Genomic DNA, 15308 nt, shown 5'->3' with positions numbered 1-15308 from the left:
TGGGCTTTATTAAATTCCGAGCGCCCCCTGGAGGAATAAACAGTTTCTGTCTCAGTTTATATATATATATATATATATATATATATATATATATATATATATATATATATATATATATATATATATATATATATATATATATATATATATATATAAAGCATGTACAAATTATTTATTTATTAATGATTATACTAATTTATTTAGATTTTTTTTTATTTGATTAAATTATTAATTTAATAAGTAGGTATGCTACTCTTACTTAGGCCTACTTACCTAAATCATTACATACGGTATGTAAGGTTTATAGACTTTATCTAGGCTGTAAACATAAAATCTATAAATAGCGATATCTGAAAGAGGTAGTAGAATAATAAGAATCTCACTCTACCGGTCTGACTGCTCGTACAACCTGTATGACTGCTCGTGCACGCCCCTCGTTCGCGCTCACCTGAGATCCAGCGTCAGTCCACAGAAACATCATGACGCGCCATATTTACATCTTCATTCTCATAACCACAAATTTCGCGATTAGCCCAGGTAAGACAAATCCTATAATTTATACTTGATGTTTTTATGTTATTAACTTAAGTTACACACAATAGAAGAAAAAAAACCATACAATCGTCGTGTTTCCCTGACAACAAAACTACAAAAAGAAAAGCCTGTTTTACATATCAATAGATAGTTTTATACTTAATATCACTAAGTTAAATTAGATTAGTGTTGTTCTGGTCTTGTTTAAAAAGTAGCTTTATATAGATATGGCTAACACTGTAGCAAATATGAACTGACTAAACTATGGCTAACACAGTGTAGCAAATATGAACTTTATAAATATGGCGGTCAAAAGTTTGTAATATTTAAGTTTTTTAATGTTTTGAAAGTAGTCTTATGATGATTTCTATTCGAGCTTAATTAAAAATATAATTTATTTCTGTGACGCAAAGCTGAATTTTCAGTATCATTACTCAAGTCTTCAGTGTCACATGATCCTTCAGAATCAGAAATCATTCTAATATGATGATTTGGTGCTCATTACATATTTATGATTATTTTCAATGTTCAAAACAGTTGTGCTGCTTACTATTTTTAAGGAAACCATGCATGATAAACTATACTGTTTATAAGTTTGGAGCAAGGATCGTTTTAAAAGTTGATTGAGGAAAGACATAATGTTATAAAGGATTTCTACTTCAAATAAATGCCGTTCTGTTGAACTTTCGGTTCACCAAAGAGTACTGAAAGCATGTATCGCAGTTTCCACAAAAATATTAATCAGCAAAAACTATATTAACAATAAGAACATTAATAATAAATTAGCACTAAATTGGCATGATTTCACTAAATTGGCATGATTTCTGTATGAAACTCAGCTTTGCCATTACAGGAATTAACAGATTAAAATGTTAAAATATTTGACAAAAGTACTTTTTTACTTTATTTTTCACCACATAATTTCAGCCTTGGTAAGAAGAAGAGACTTCTTTCAATAGACAATAGACTTAATTTGAAGAAACTTACAAAACACATTTCCCCAAATTATCAAACTTCAAAATTTAGTTATTAAGATAGTCTTTCATTTGCTTTTATTTGTTTCTTTTATTATATGTTCTCATAGTCCAGACCACAGACCAGACTTCATATGTGAAGAATTCTGTTGTGGTCAGACCTCAGCTGGTTCATGAGCGCTGGAGGAGAAATGCAGACCCCTCACACACAGCTGCACAGGTAAAATCACTATTGTCATGGTGCCTGGAAGTAAGTTATGATGTTGTTCTCTCCCTATTTTAAAATCGTGTCTGATTTCAGGATAGACATGCTGACAGCATCACATACTCGGTCAGGCTTGATGGCAGTGAGCGTTTACTGCATCTGACAAAGAACACGTAAGAACTTTGGAAGTAGTTTGGCTGAAAAATGTACTAAATTATGAAAAATTATAATTCGGTCTCTTATTCCCACAGAGAGTTTTTATCAAAGAACTTTGTCGTGTTTTCTCATGATGTGCAGGAGAAAGGACAAGTTGTAAGAATTGTTTTTCTGTTTTATTAGTTCAATAAAAGAGACTTTCCTACTTTACACTTTCATTAGATGTGTTCAGAATGAGGAAATGTGAAATACATTATTGTTACAGGCATTGCTCACCTGACCTTGTAAACATTTATTCGTGTGGACTTTTTTATGAAAACCATTAAATGTTAAAATAATAAAAAACAGTCTGTATTAATACTGGTGGTTTTGTTCCAGGAGAATTGTCACTATCAAGGGTATGTGGAGGGTTATGAAGACTCTCTCGTAGCTCTCAGCACCTGTGAAGGTCTCAGGTATGTCTGCTACTTACACTTTCACTACCTAAAAAGCAGTTATACTAGTTTGTTGGGTGCCAAATTTGTAATGATATAAGCCCATGGTCAAAGAGTGTGTCCGAATCCACTTTAGCTAGCTAATGATGGAAAAATGTAAGTTTAATCCACACCTGGCACATGGTCTAAAGGGTTGTATCTAGTCTCTTAACTCTTTCCTTGCCAGCGTTTAAAAAAAAAGTTGCCAGCCACCGCCAGAGTTTTTGACAGTTTTCACAAAAATTGAATAGCCCATATAATATTTAGTTTTATGAATATCTGAGCATGCAATATATCAAAAGAAAGAGCTGAACCTCTTCTTTTAAACAAAAAAGAAAAGCGTTTTTTTCAAGCTTCATGCATTTTTTAAATTTATTATCAACACTTGAATATAGGTAAGTTTCATTAAAAAAGTAACATTTTGAACAAAAAGCTGAGAAAATCACATTTTTGTGAAAGACTACATCCAGATTCAGAACGATGACCAAACATAGAGTAGATCGAGTCCATCAACACCCCTAATGCCTGCACAGTCCTGTAGCTGGTCCACATTTCATTCTGTAACATTAGATAGTTTTGATTCATATACTGTTTAATGTTGATGATCACATTATTTTACATATGCATTTGCTTACATACGATCCCTTGTTTTACTTCATCTTTCTCGCATGTTTTGATCAGGAGATATATGCGTAATAGTAGGGGTTGCTCCCGACTAGTCGACCTTAATGCTCTGTCATGACGCTTTAAATGGTAAATGGACTGCATTTATATAGCGCTTTTAACAGACCCTATGGCCATCCAAAGCGCTTTACATCTTGCCTCACATTCACCCATTCACACACCGACGGCGGTGTCAGCCATGTAAGGCGCCATCCAGCTCGTCGGGAGCAGCTGGGGTTAGGTGTCTTGCTCATGGACACCTCGACACTTGGTCAGGTGGAACCGGGGATCAAACCACCAACCTTTCGGATTGTAGACAACCTACATGAACCACTGAGCCACTGCCGCCCCCATAAGCTTGACGCTTGACGCTTTAAGCTTGACGTCGACTAGTTGCTGGCCTATAGAGGGCGCAACAGGATAAACAATTTCCTGACGCAGGCTCTGTTTTAACAATTTAAAATGACAAATAAATGCATACTTCAAGAGCTCTCCACAAGACATGTTTGATTACCATCTGGATGCTCAAAATTGATCAGGAGAATGCACGCTTATTGTACACAATAGTTAATCATCGCGTTAAACTGCGTGCTGCATTGCAACTAGGGTTGGGCATCGTTTTGATTTTTTGATCAATGTGGCTAATTACATTTAAAATAACATTGGATAATGTTTTTTGCAAAAAAATTAATAGTTCCATATAAATCCATTACAGTTACACACGTTGATCAGTCAAGAGCAGTGTGATCGTTTGTCTTTTTGTAGTTTGACTTTGAATAACAATTGACTGCTGCCCCTTTAAGAACTGCCGCACTCCTGGATCTTGAACACTGTTCCTGTTACTCATTCTTCATTTCTTCATGTTTACGACCGTTTACATTAATACTCTTCAAAATGTGCACTGAGAATTTGGTTGATTGTATTTGACCAATAATAAGCTGGAAAAAGAAGCTAATATTTGCACTTGTATGTCAGAGGGGGCTTTATTACAGTATGTGTGTGTGTGCGCTTCAGATGTGAGCTTGAAATCTGAGGGATTCGTAGAATTATGTGCAATCCCGTGCGAAATCCAGACCGATCACACACACTAACACTAACACGCTGTCGTAAGGAAAAGTCCAGCAGAACGCGCGTTCGCCGTGTTCAGAGGGTTAACCGGCTGAGTGAGAATATGCGGCTGTGCGTCAACTCGCTGTTGGTCAGAGAAGGAGAGGAGAGGAGGGCGCAGCTGGGATCGATACTGTAGAAACTGAGCAGGCTATCGTCTTTTCAGATATTTCAGTATCGACATTTTTGACAACACTAGTTGCACTGTGCCGACCCAGGCTTTTTAAAAGTGAAATAAATCCATACTTCAGAGCGCAGTTTACCGGGCTTCCGTGGCTAAAAGAACAAGCGGGCACGCAAGCACCGGAAATCAGGTGGCCATGGAAACCTAAACTTGCGCGTTCGGAACCGACGATCGGAACCGAAAACAAATTTTCTAAACGATTCCAATGGAATCGTTATTTTTTTAAATGGTTCCAAGTTGGAACCGGTTCTCGATGCCCAACCCTAATTGCAACGCACACACATAGCCTGATGATCACGCGAAGATCGCTCGCGCGCCTCACACAAAAACATTCAGGAGCACAGAAATGTATTGTCAACACTGTTCTGTGATTTATCAATAAAATAGCTTAGAAACCAAAAAGTTTTAGCACATATTTCTTGATAACTAAAACTCACATCTTACACAGCTGTAATCTTTATTGTGCTACTTTATCTGTATCTTATTCAGAACGAGCAGAAATCTGTGAGAAATATAACGACCATAAGACAAAAGAACTGATACAAAAGCTGTTATGTAGGACCAATAACCTTATGGGCAGTGCTGTGTCATATGCTATAGCTGTCCTGTGCACAAGAAGACCCAAGTTCTTGTCTCAGCTCGAGGCTCAGGCTTATTTGTTCTTTAATCGACTCGACTTTCATCACATAAATGTCGACTTTAAAAAATTGGAAGTCGTTCAACCCCTACATAATAGTGCCCACTAGCGTCTGACAGTGAAAACACGGAAACCCGGACAATTCCGTTTTTGGCCGGGAAGGGTTTTCTCACAAATAATGGAAAATTCTGTGTTTGGCAAGGGAGAAAGTTAATGAGTAATGGGTGTGTTTTAGGCATTACGTGCAATAAACCAATCAGAGTCTCATCTCCAATTCCCTTTAAAAGACAGTTGCTTTTTACATGATGGAATCTGCAAAACTAAAAACTGAACGCTTCTTTAGCGAGGAAATGGATCTGCTCGTCCAATGACGCCTGCTTGCTCGTCATTACTGCAAAATAGAAAGGCTAATTCTAATACATGCAATGACTATTTCAAATTAACAAATGTTTGTGTGTTGCTGCTTATTACCTGCTTATCCCCCTGTGTGTGTGATAAGCAGAGTGTATGCGTGTTATGGACTCGCCTATAGGTGATGCGGAAAACAGGTACAGGTATTATGAAAATCAATTCATAAAAATGTAATTTACAATATAGTGCGGAATGAAGCATAATGTGTCAGCTTTTGGATGAAAAAATCAAGTGCATTTTATTAAGGGGAAAGAGATTTTCAGAAGTGAAAAACAAAGAATTTGGTAAAAATAAATGTAAATTTGAGACAAAATATGATGTATTTCATAACCCCCCCTTTGTAAACTTTTAATAAATTGATGTTAAATTGTATGTTTTATGATTTCAACTAATTAGACATGCTTTTTGACAACTACATTTAATGTAAACATCAAAACTAAAACAAAAAAATAGTAAATTGCTAAATTAAATTGCACGCACTGAAAAAAAGGAATATCTTCCTCAGGATTTTTGAATTTTGTTACTTTTGCTCTTGCTTTAAGCTTAAAATCCCTTTACAAGATCTTCCTCATGATTTCTTATCTTATATCATTTTTGCATCTCAAGTAAATTTATCTTGATTTAAGAATCTTTTAGATATTTGCACTGTAAAACAAGACAAAACTACTGAAAAAGAACATCACTTTTTTTGGAATGTGATCAGAGCTATTACAACTTTAATCTTCTTTTCTTTGTATTTTTAATTAATTAAAAAGTAATGGAGATCTGTTAAAAATTTTATTTTCAAAAGTGTTGCTAATACAACTCATTGCATGCTTCCTAGACATTTTCACATTTAGACATTTAAATGGTAAATGGACTGCATTTATATAGTGCTTTCAACAGACCAACAACCCACATGAACCACTGAGCCACTGCCGCCCCATACATTTACATTAATTTATTCCTTGAATTTTGTTTCATTGGTCTTTAAAAGGTCATAAACAGGTCTTAAATGTGCCTTCACAAAATCTGCAGAAACCCTGTTAAGAAAAAATCTAGTCTATTAGGACACACAAATGTTTAATGCGGATATACGTATTTATTCACTTATTTAAAGGTCCCGTTCTTTGCGTGTTTTCCAAGCTTTGATTAGGTTTACAGTGTGCAATATAACATTAGTTCATGTTTCGCGTGTAAAAAAACACAGTATTTTTCACACAATTTAATTTTCTGTACAGCGCTGTTTCCTCTGTCCTAAAAACGGCCTGATGATTTCATTGTTCTATGAAGTCCCTCCTTCAGAAACACGTAACGAGTTCTGATTGGGTCAGCGCTTCACGTGTTGTGATTGGACAGCAGCTTAGCACACTTTGCCCGGAAAGGTCCCGCCTCTTACCATAACGGGGAGATGCAAACGCTGAATGTGCGCTCTTCTCCACGTGGGAGATCAAGAAGACCACGCCGCATATTTTGCGTGTTCTTGTGCGCAGAGGGTTAGTCAACAAACGGTTCTAGTGACGCCATTACATCCCTGCACTTCCTGCTGTAGTCCAAACTGGCCGTTCGCTGTAGGCTTTGAAAAGGAACTTCTGTTAAATAAAATATCTCGCTTGGCATTGAACTTTGAGCTTTATAATTTTACAGGTATTATTTATGCTCTAACAGCAACATTACACACTAACTAAAGTTTGAAAGATGGAATCGCGAAGAACGGGACCTTTAAATACTCTCAAGATTAACAAAATATTGTATTATAGAAGATGTAATGATGAAACTATCACATTAAACATTAACAAGTCACATCACATTAAACATTAACTACCTATCACATTAAACATAAACTACCTATCACATTAAACATTAACCTCACATTAAAACAAGTCAATAAATTAATCTCAACTGAAATACTACTGAAATAGATTTCTGGACATCGTAATGGTATTTTATTATTTTACATTTATACACGTACGTGCGCGCGCGCGCACACACACACACACACACACACACACACACACACACACACACACACACACACACACACACACACACACACACACACACTTTTTAAAACAATGTTACGCCACTGCTCTTGTTTTTCTTTGACAAAACTTTCACAAAGCAACTTAAAATGGCTAAAACATGGATTGTAGCTTTAAAACTAGTCTTTATTTTGCCTTGCAAACACTGCTATATATTTAAACCGTTAAATATGAACCGTTTTGTTCTGTTGAATGTGACTGTACTTGTTCACAATATTGGTAACAAGAATAATAATCATCATAATTTCAAACTGATTTTGACATTTTCCCTTAAATTTATTTTGATATGTTCCTTTGACCTATTCAAAAAAAGCTGTTTCTGTGTTAGAAGTAAAAACTCAGACCAAATTCAAACTGTCAGAACATTTTAGCATTCACTTCTTCATTTTATACCCAACATACTTACCAGTAATGCAATTGAGAATGTTTGAAGCATTAAATATATGCAGAGCCTCAAGCGAAAATATACTAAGTGAAAATAGTAGCATTGTCCATTGTCAGTAGCATAGAGATGTATGAAACACAGCAGTCAGTTTCAAACCAAGCAGCTTTATGTTGGTGAATACAGCGAATTTACATGACAAATTTAAACACTAACTAAAGGTGCTTGGGGAACGTTTTCTGAGAATTCCTGATTGCACGGATACCTATTGAAATGACTGGATTTCTCATTAACAACTGTAAATGTGACCACACCTTTATTCTCCACACCAGACAGGTTTCTTTTATAAGTTTGTCTAGTTCAACCAGTCATAGTAAATAGCCACTCCGTTAAATATATGGCTCACTAATAAGAGTAAGAAAAGTCATATCAACCTTTTATGTTCAATGTTTATGTTTGTTGAGCTACAGAAGTGTTTCTCCAGCATTAGGTTGTAACTTGCTGTTGTACACTGTTTCAGGGGGGTCATTCTAATCGGTAATGAAAGCTATGGGCTGGAACCTGTCTTGCACTCCAAAGCAAATGAACACCTCCTCTTCCTGTTGAAGGACAGTCAGTCAGAGCCATTTGTATGTGGACTGCCCCATGAAACATCTTCTAGTGAGGACCACTCCCATTATGATGACATGTCCATGTTTTTACGGGTTCGAAAATTGCCTTGTCTTAGAAACATTTTGATGTTCCACAAACACAACATGTGATATTTCATTGAATCTACTGAATCCACAGAAAAAACGAAACTTACCTCAGACCAAATACGTGGAGTTGGTGCTAGTGGTCGACAACCAAAGGGTGAGTTTTAGCTATTAGGAGGATTTTTTTTTTTTTTTTCCATCGTTAAATAGTTGGCTGATTGGTGTTTTTATCTGTTCTCAGTTCATCTTTAACAACCGCAGTGCAACTGCTGTGCGTGCGGAGATGGTCCAATTGGCTAACTTGCTGGATACGGTGAGAATTATAGCTACTGATAACATTATTTTTAGGATAAGCCCAACCATAACCTCAGTAAATAATATGTTAACACTGTTGTATTGTATTCCAGAGCCTTTCTCGTGATGATGTAATTAAATATTTGTGTCTGTTTCCATGTTTGCCCTAGTACTACAAACAGCTGAATATCCGGATATCCTTGATTGGCTTAAAGATCTTTGACAAGGAGAACCCCTTCAGTGTGGATGGCAATGCTGGGGAAGTGTTGGGCAGGTTTGTGGAGTGGAGGAAAACGGAATTGTTACCTCAAATCAGGCATGACGTGGGGCAGCTCATTGTGTAAGTACTTCTTTCACATCCTGCAACAAAGGCTGTTTTTTCAATAAATCATTTAATAAAAAGTGTCATGAACTCAAAAACATTAAACTAATAAGTAATAGGCTATTTTCTACACTGGTTTTGAGGCTCTATTCTGAACGCTGGGTTTTGATGGGCGTGCCACACTGGAGACTTGGAAGTAAATGCCCACGGCTAGGATTGGATAAGATTTGCATATTTAATGAGCTTCAGTTCTCCTGTCTGTTTACATGAGGGAGGGATTGTTTTGAAAGCGGCAACCGGAATGATTCTTCTCTCACAGAGCTCGTCTTTATCAAACAAACATGCGATTGATTGGAATATTATTTTTGTATTACTTGGCCAGCCCGATCGGTGGATATAAGTGCGAACCGTGTACACGTGCACATACACACGTGCGTGCGCGCGCCCAGATCAAAAAAGGAATATTATTTCACGATTTGAGATTCACCGGCCTGCTGACAGGCTTACGTTTTGGTAGCCCATCCGGAAAACACACAGCCCCGGGACTATTACATATAAAAAAGACATTTAACTCACATAAGTGTGTTGCACCATTCCTGTCGGATCCAATATAGATGGCACAGCGTTGTGTTTTAATCTCAATGTGTCTGCAAATCCGTCTCGACCTGAGACTTGTTTGCGAATTATTCCGCAGTAAAATAAAGCAAACACACGTACAATGTCTTCCCCGTGTGAGCTGGAACTTAATTTATTTTTAATGACGTATCACACATTCCTAATATTAGGATCTGAAGGAAACTTATGCAGTGACTGTGTTCGTCCACAACCAGGAAAAGCGGCATCTTCTTCGGCATGTTTATTGCTGCTGGCTAGCATGATCCGAACAGCTCCACAACTCGGTGGATGGAGCTACAGAATTAGACGTGCTGTAGAGGTGTTTCACTAGCCTAGAAATCTAGACGCACCCTAGCGGCAGCAAATCTAATCTGCCGAGATGCGTTTCTTCTAGTAAACACAGAAACTAGCGAACGGTGGTCTTTCGAATCAGCTTTGACCGCGACTCTGGAAGACTTGGAGTTAAGCTTTTCTCTGAGAAAAGAACAAAGAACGGCACTGAAGTCATTCTTAAAAAGGGAAGATGTGTTTGGAGTTTTGCCGACCGAATACGGCGAATGTTTAATCTATCAACAAGCTCTGTTTCACTTTCGTTGCTCTGGTTGGTTGTGTACCGTATCCTATCGCGTGCAGAGGGAGTTTGAAAGACAACCGTTTATCCCGCCCCTCGGATTGAGCCCCATTTTTTAGTATGACCCTGTATGACTTCATAAACGGTGGAATTGCTTGTATATGGGCACTTCTCCCGGAGTTAAGAAACTGTGGATGCAGTTTGTTTTTCCGGAAAAGCAACAGAGTTCTGCAAATGTGTTCGTTCTCGGTCATGAAAACCGCAGGCGCTGAGTGAAACTGCATCAAATGTCTGTGTTTTGTTAACAATCAACGTGTAAATGCAAATAATGTAAACAACACAAACGTATAGTGAATAGAAGGTATCCAGGGATAATGCCATGATGTATATCATGTGTGTGCGCCATAGTGTGGGCTTGTGACTCTTTAGTTTCACCTAGTGCATGACCTCGGCTGTTTTCGGAAAGAATCGGTGCTCTGTACCATTACTGTCTTTTATAAATATGATAAAACTAAAGAATTTTCTGAGATTTGAAGGATGCAATACTACTCTATAGGTCAGGGGTCCCCAATGCCTTGATTAGCTGTTTCATGTGTGTTTGATTGGGGTTGGAACTAAACTCTGCAGGACAGTGGCCCTCCAGGACTGAGATTGGGGACCCCTGCTATTGGTACTCAAGATTAACATGAGATTGGCAGAAACTGTGTGTGTTATGCACCCTTTAATTAAAAAGTAGCTAGCTATATTGAAACTACGTGATTGAGATTACTTACCACTTTAACTTATGAGTATGCTTCCCCAACACTGCAAATTTTGTACATTCTGATTACATTCATACTACAAACAATCATGCTATATAGAACATCATTTTTTAATGATGATAAAGTATGTACTTATTCAAAAGAAGTGGCTACTCAGATAGTATACTATTTTGGATGCAGCCAGGGTGAGAACGATCAGGGAATCACAAAGGGGAACAGGAAACAGGAACTAGACAGTACTACAAAGTAAAAGTCTAATTGATATACAAAAGCTGAATCACTACAGCTCAAACTGAATTTAATGTAGTTTAGTGCCACTATGGTGAAGAAACTACTTGTCAAATTTTTCTAGAACCAATTCAATTATTATTATTTTTTTAACGATTAATATAACATTTAAATCAACTTACTTGAAACAATCCTCACTTTCTGCAATGTCCAAATTTTGTACAGTTTGAGAATGTAGTCTTTACCACTTAATTTCTCCTGGTTCTCAGAGATGACACCAGATGTCATTGATCAGACCTGTGTATGTTCTGACTTCTGAGTAACATGATCTGTGTCTTTGTTTCTTAAAGAGGACGTTTAGGAGCGTACCCTGGAGGTGTGCTCGGCATGGCCTTCGTTGGAACTGTCTGCTCTGTGAACAGCGGCGGAGGAATCAATGTGGTTAGAAAATTAATACTGCATTTATACTACATTATACTGAGCATTTATACTACATTATAGTAAAACAAGTGATTATTATAGAACACTCTTAAGTATTCTGAAGCCTTCAGGGGTGACAGTTTTCTGGAAGGCAGTAATCTAAAACCTGCGTGTTTTATTGATGAAAAGGCATGTTTGCAGACTGGCTGCCAGAAGGAAGAGAAACAATTAAGAATTTACCCTAAAAAATCTATCACATTTGATAATTTGTAATTTTTGAAATGAATTTGGAGGGCGTTAATGTGCAATTTTTACCTAGGAAACTCGTATTTAGGATAATGGGCAAGCATAAGGATTTGAGCGAGTTTTATGAGGGCCAAATTCTGATGGCTAGACTGGGTCTTGTGGGTTGTTCCCAGTCTGCAGTGTTCAGCATCTATCAAAAGTGGTCCAAGGAAGAAACGGTGGTGAAGCGGCCACAGGGTCATGGGCGTCCAAGACTCATTGATTCATGTGAGGAGTGAAGGCTGCCCCGTGTGGTCCGATCAAACAAACGAGCTACTGTAGCTCAGATTGCTCAAGAAGTTAATGCTGGTTCTGATAGAAAGGTGTCAGAATACACAGTGCATCGCAGTTTGTTGTGCATGGGGCTACATAACTGCAGACCTGTCAGGGCGCCTGTGCTGACCCCTGTCCACTTCCAAAAGAACCAACAGTGGGCACTTGAGCATCCGAACTGGACTACGGAGCAATGGAAGAAGGTGGCCTGATCTGATGAATCACTTTTTTACTTTCATCATTATATTACATACATCTACCTATGCATTGTTGCAGACCATGTACACCCTTTCATGGAAACCCTGGTGGCTGTGACCTCTTTCAGCAGGACAATGCGCCCTGCCACAAAGCAAAAATGGTTCAGGAATGGTTTGAGATGACAAAGAGTTTGAGGTGCTGACTTGGGCTTCAAACTCCCCAGATCTCAATCCAATCGAGCATCGGTGGGATGTGATGAACAAACAAGTCGGATCCTTGTAGGCCCCACATCGAAACTTACAGGACTTAAACGATCTGCTGCTAACATCTTGGTGCCAGATACCACAGCACACCTTCAGAGGTCTAGTGAAGTCCATGCCTCGACCCGTCAAGAGTGTTTTGGCAGCAAAAAGGGGGACCAACACAATATTAGGAAGGTGGTCATAATGTAATGCATAATCATATAAATATCGACTTATTATTTGGAAATATTTTTATGCAATGTATGCAAGTAGTCTGATATACTGATATATATATTATACATATATATATATATATATATATATATATATATATATATATATATATATATATATATATATATATATATATATACATTTACATTTACATTGATTCACAAACCAAATATTTTACAGCCCTACCGCATCTCCTTTCTGCTTGTGCTCCGTGTATGACATCCTTCACCGTCTCATCTGCACACATGGGGGTTGAGGGACGACCCATACTGCAAGTTCTGTAGTCAAACGGGGAGACTAGCACATACTGTCAGAGTGCAAAACATCTTTAACCCAAGGTCACTATAGGTGGCACCACGACAAGGTGCTCCTGTTCCTTTGCTGACACAATGGAGCAAAAGAGGTGCATGAAGAGGCGAGGTGGCACAGATGAGAGGAAAACTATTACCTTGATCAAGGAGGGAGCCAGAACCTTCCAAACCAGGGCATCAGCAAAATCCACCCTGCTGCAAACTACAAGCTCTTGGGTCTTGAGTCGACGTCGGAAGGAGGTTGCACTTCCCGGAAGTGGTCCACACAGCTCTTCATCCAGACATCGTTCTACGGTCAGCCAAAGACCGTAAAATCATTCTAATCGAGCTGACCATACGATGGGAGGAGGGCTGTGAGGAGGCACATGAGAGGAAGGCCTTTAATCCAGGAGTGCAAAGACAAGGGATGACAGGCATGGGTGTTCTCTGTGGAAACAGGTTGGAGAGGCTTTCCTGCCAAATCAGCATGGCAGCTGCTATCAGTTTTAGGCATGCTTTTCATAGGATGGGACAGGAGGCCGAAGTAAGATAGAAGAATTAAGCTGGAAGCCAGGAGTAGATGGGCAGGAATTTGGCCACCACTATCGATCCACCATTTGGAGAGTGTTGTGGTAAAGAGTTAAAACATTCAAGGAAGGTTGGGTATCAGATGACATCTGCTGCTGGCTGAAAGCTACGGTTACTTAAAGGGTAACCGAAGAAAGCACCAAACAGGTGTATTCCAGTAACTTTTCAACTACATGTCAACTAACTCTCATTAGACTTTTAGTAGATTGTAACGTTAGGATTCAGGTTAGTAGAATAAGTTGACATGTAAATGCAAAGTTACTTATAGTCCATAGAATGTCTGTTGGAGGACCATCAAAATAAAGTGTAATTCATGTCAGGCTTTACAGTGTAAATTATGTTAAAATGTGATCAAATTAAGCCTATATTTATTTCATTTAATTGTTTTAAATGTCTGTGCTGTCACACACCTGCCTCAAATACATTTAGATGTATATACTTTGCCAGAAAACAGACTCTAATATCATGTCTCCTTTGTTTTTCACTGTTATATCATCAGTTTAGTAACAGCAATCTGCAGTCGTTCTCTACGGTGATTGCTCATGAACTGGGACATAACCTGGGTATGAGTCACGATGACATCAATGGCTGTGACTGTGGTGCGAAATGCATCATGGCATCCAGTAACAAGTCAGTGACTGCTATTGTTTTATATAAATTCTACATCGTACAACTATTTGTGTGATTCTTGTTTTTGTCTCTGGTTCTTTTGAACACAAAAGAAAAATGTATATCAGTTCGGAATGAAATGATGAAAGAATTTTACTTTACTTTAGCTTCCCTTTAGGTTGTTAAACAATACCATTGGTTAAAAGTCATACAGAATTACAAAAACACCAATGGCCATCCTTAATATGATTTAAGTAAAATAATAAATAATTAATAAAGTATAATTCAATTTAACATGAACATCTTTGTGGCTTTTTATGCCTTTTTTAATCTCTACATGTGTATTTAAGATGTTTCTCCTTTTATATATATATATATATTTTTTGGTTGTTGAATATCCTGTTTGACTAATAAATGCATTTGATTATGATAGTAGAATGGGTGAAGAGTAGGGGTTTAACGATACAACGTATATTCAGATATTGCAATATAAAAATGCGACAATATGCATCGTTGACGTAAATAAAGTGATTCACGATATAGAGTCAGTGTTATTAATAAGGTATAATTCAAATTGAAATGACTTATGCTATTTCGAACCTATACGATTCACACATGAAGATATTTTTCCGGAAAACAGAGAAAGATTTATTTTAGTCTTCTGAAGAGACATCATGGCTTTATATGATGAAAATATTTACAATGACAAGCATACTGTAGTAAACGTGGACGAAATGCCTGCGTGACGCCTAAAAATAACATGAGAGTGAGTAAATGCAGAACTAACCATTTACAGTTTGGGAATAGTTATATTGATTTATTGCATTGATAGACATGCGCTGCCGGAACGACACTCCTCAAAGCGAAAGTGCAAAACAATTTTTTAAATCACCATATCCCATTTAGTTTAAGTAGTATGATTATTCAAAGTGTTTT

The 15308-nt window shown here is 37.6% G+C and overlaps 1 protein-coding gene across 1 annotated transcript in view; it reads left to right on the top strand.

Moving 5' to 3' along the window:
* Positions 1-454: 454 nt before the first annotated feature.
* Positions 455-15308, top strand: part of adam9b (ADAM metallopeptidase domain 9b) — a 41986-nt gene continuing 27132 nt past the window's right edge. Inside the window, exons 1-11 of the mRNA XM_067429506.1 lie at positions 455-537; positions 1619-1728; positions 1810-1886; positions 1965-2025; positions 2248-2324; positions 8268-8451; positions 8537-8599; positions 8684-8755; positions 8907-9076; positions 11584-11674; positions 14263-14393. Coding sequence (XP_067285607.1) covers positions 480-537; positions 1619-1728; positions 1810-1886; positions 1965-2025; positions 2248-2324; positions 8268-8451; positions 8537-8599; positions 8684-8755; positions 8907-9076; positions 11584-11674; positions 14263-14393 — 1094 coding nt within the window. The 5' untranslated portion in view covers positions 455-479. The remainder of the gene's footprint in view (positions 538-1618; positions 1729-1809; positions 1887-1964; positions 2026-2247; positions 2325-8267; positions 8452-8536; positions 8600-8683; positions 8756-8906; positions 9077-11583; positions 11675-14262; positions 14394-15308) is intronic.

Source organism: Pseudorasbora parva, chromosome 21 (genome assembly GCF_024679245.1).
Source record: "Pseudorasbora parva isolate DD20220531a chromosome 21, ASM2467924v1, whole genome shotgun sequence".
In the NCBI taxonomy this organism is placed as follows: Eukaryota; Metazoa; Chordata; class Actinopteri; order Cypriniformes; family Gobionidae; genus Pseudorasbora; species Pseudorasbora parva.
Note: the sequence above shows the minus strand (reverse complement) of the source record. Positions and strands in the feature narration are given on the sequence as shown.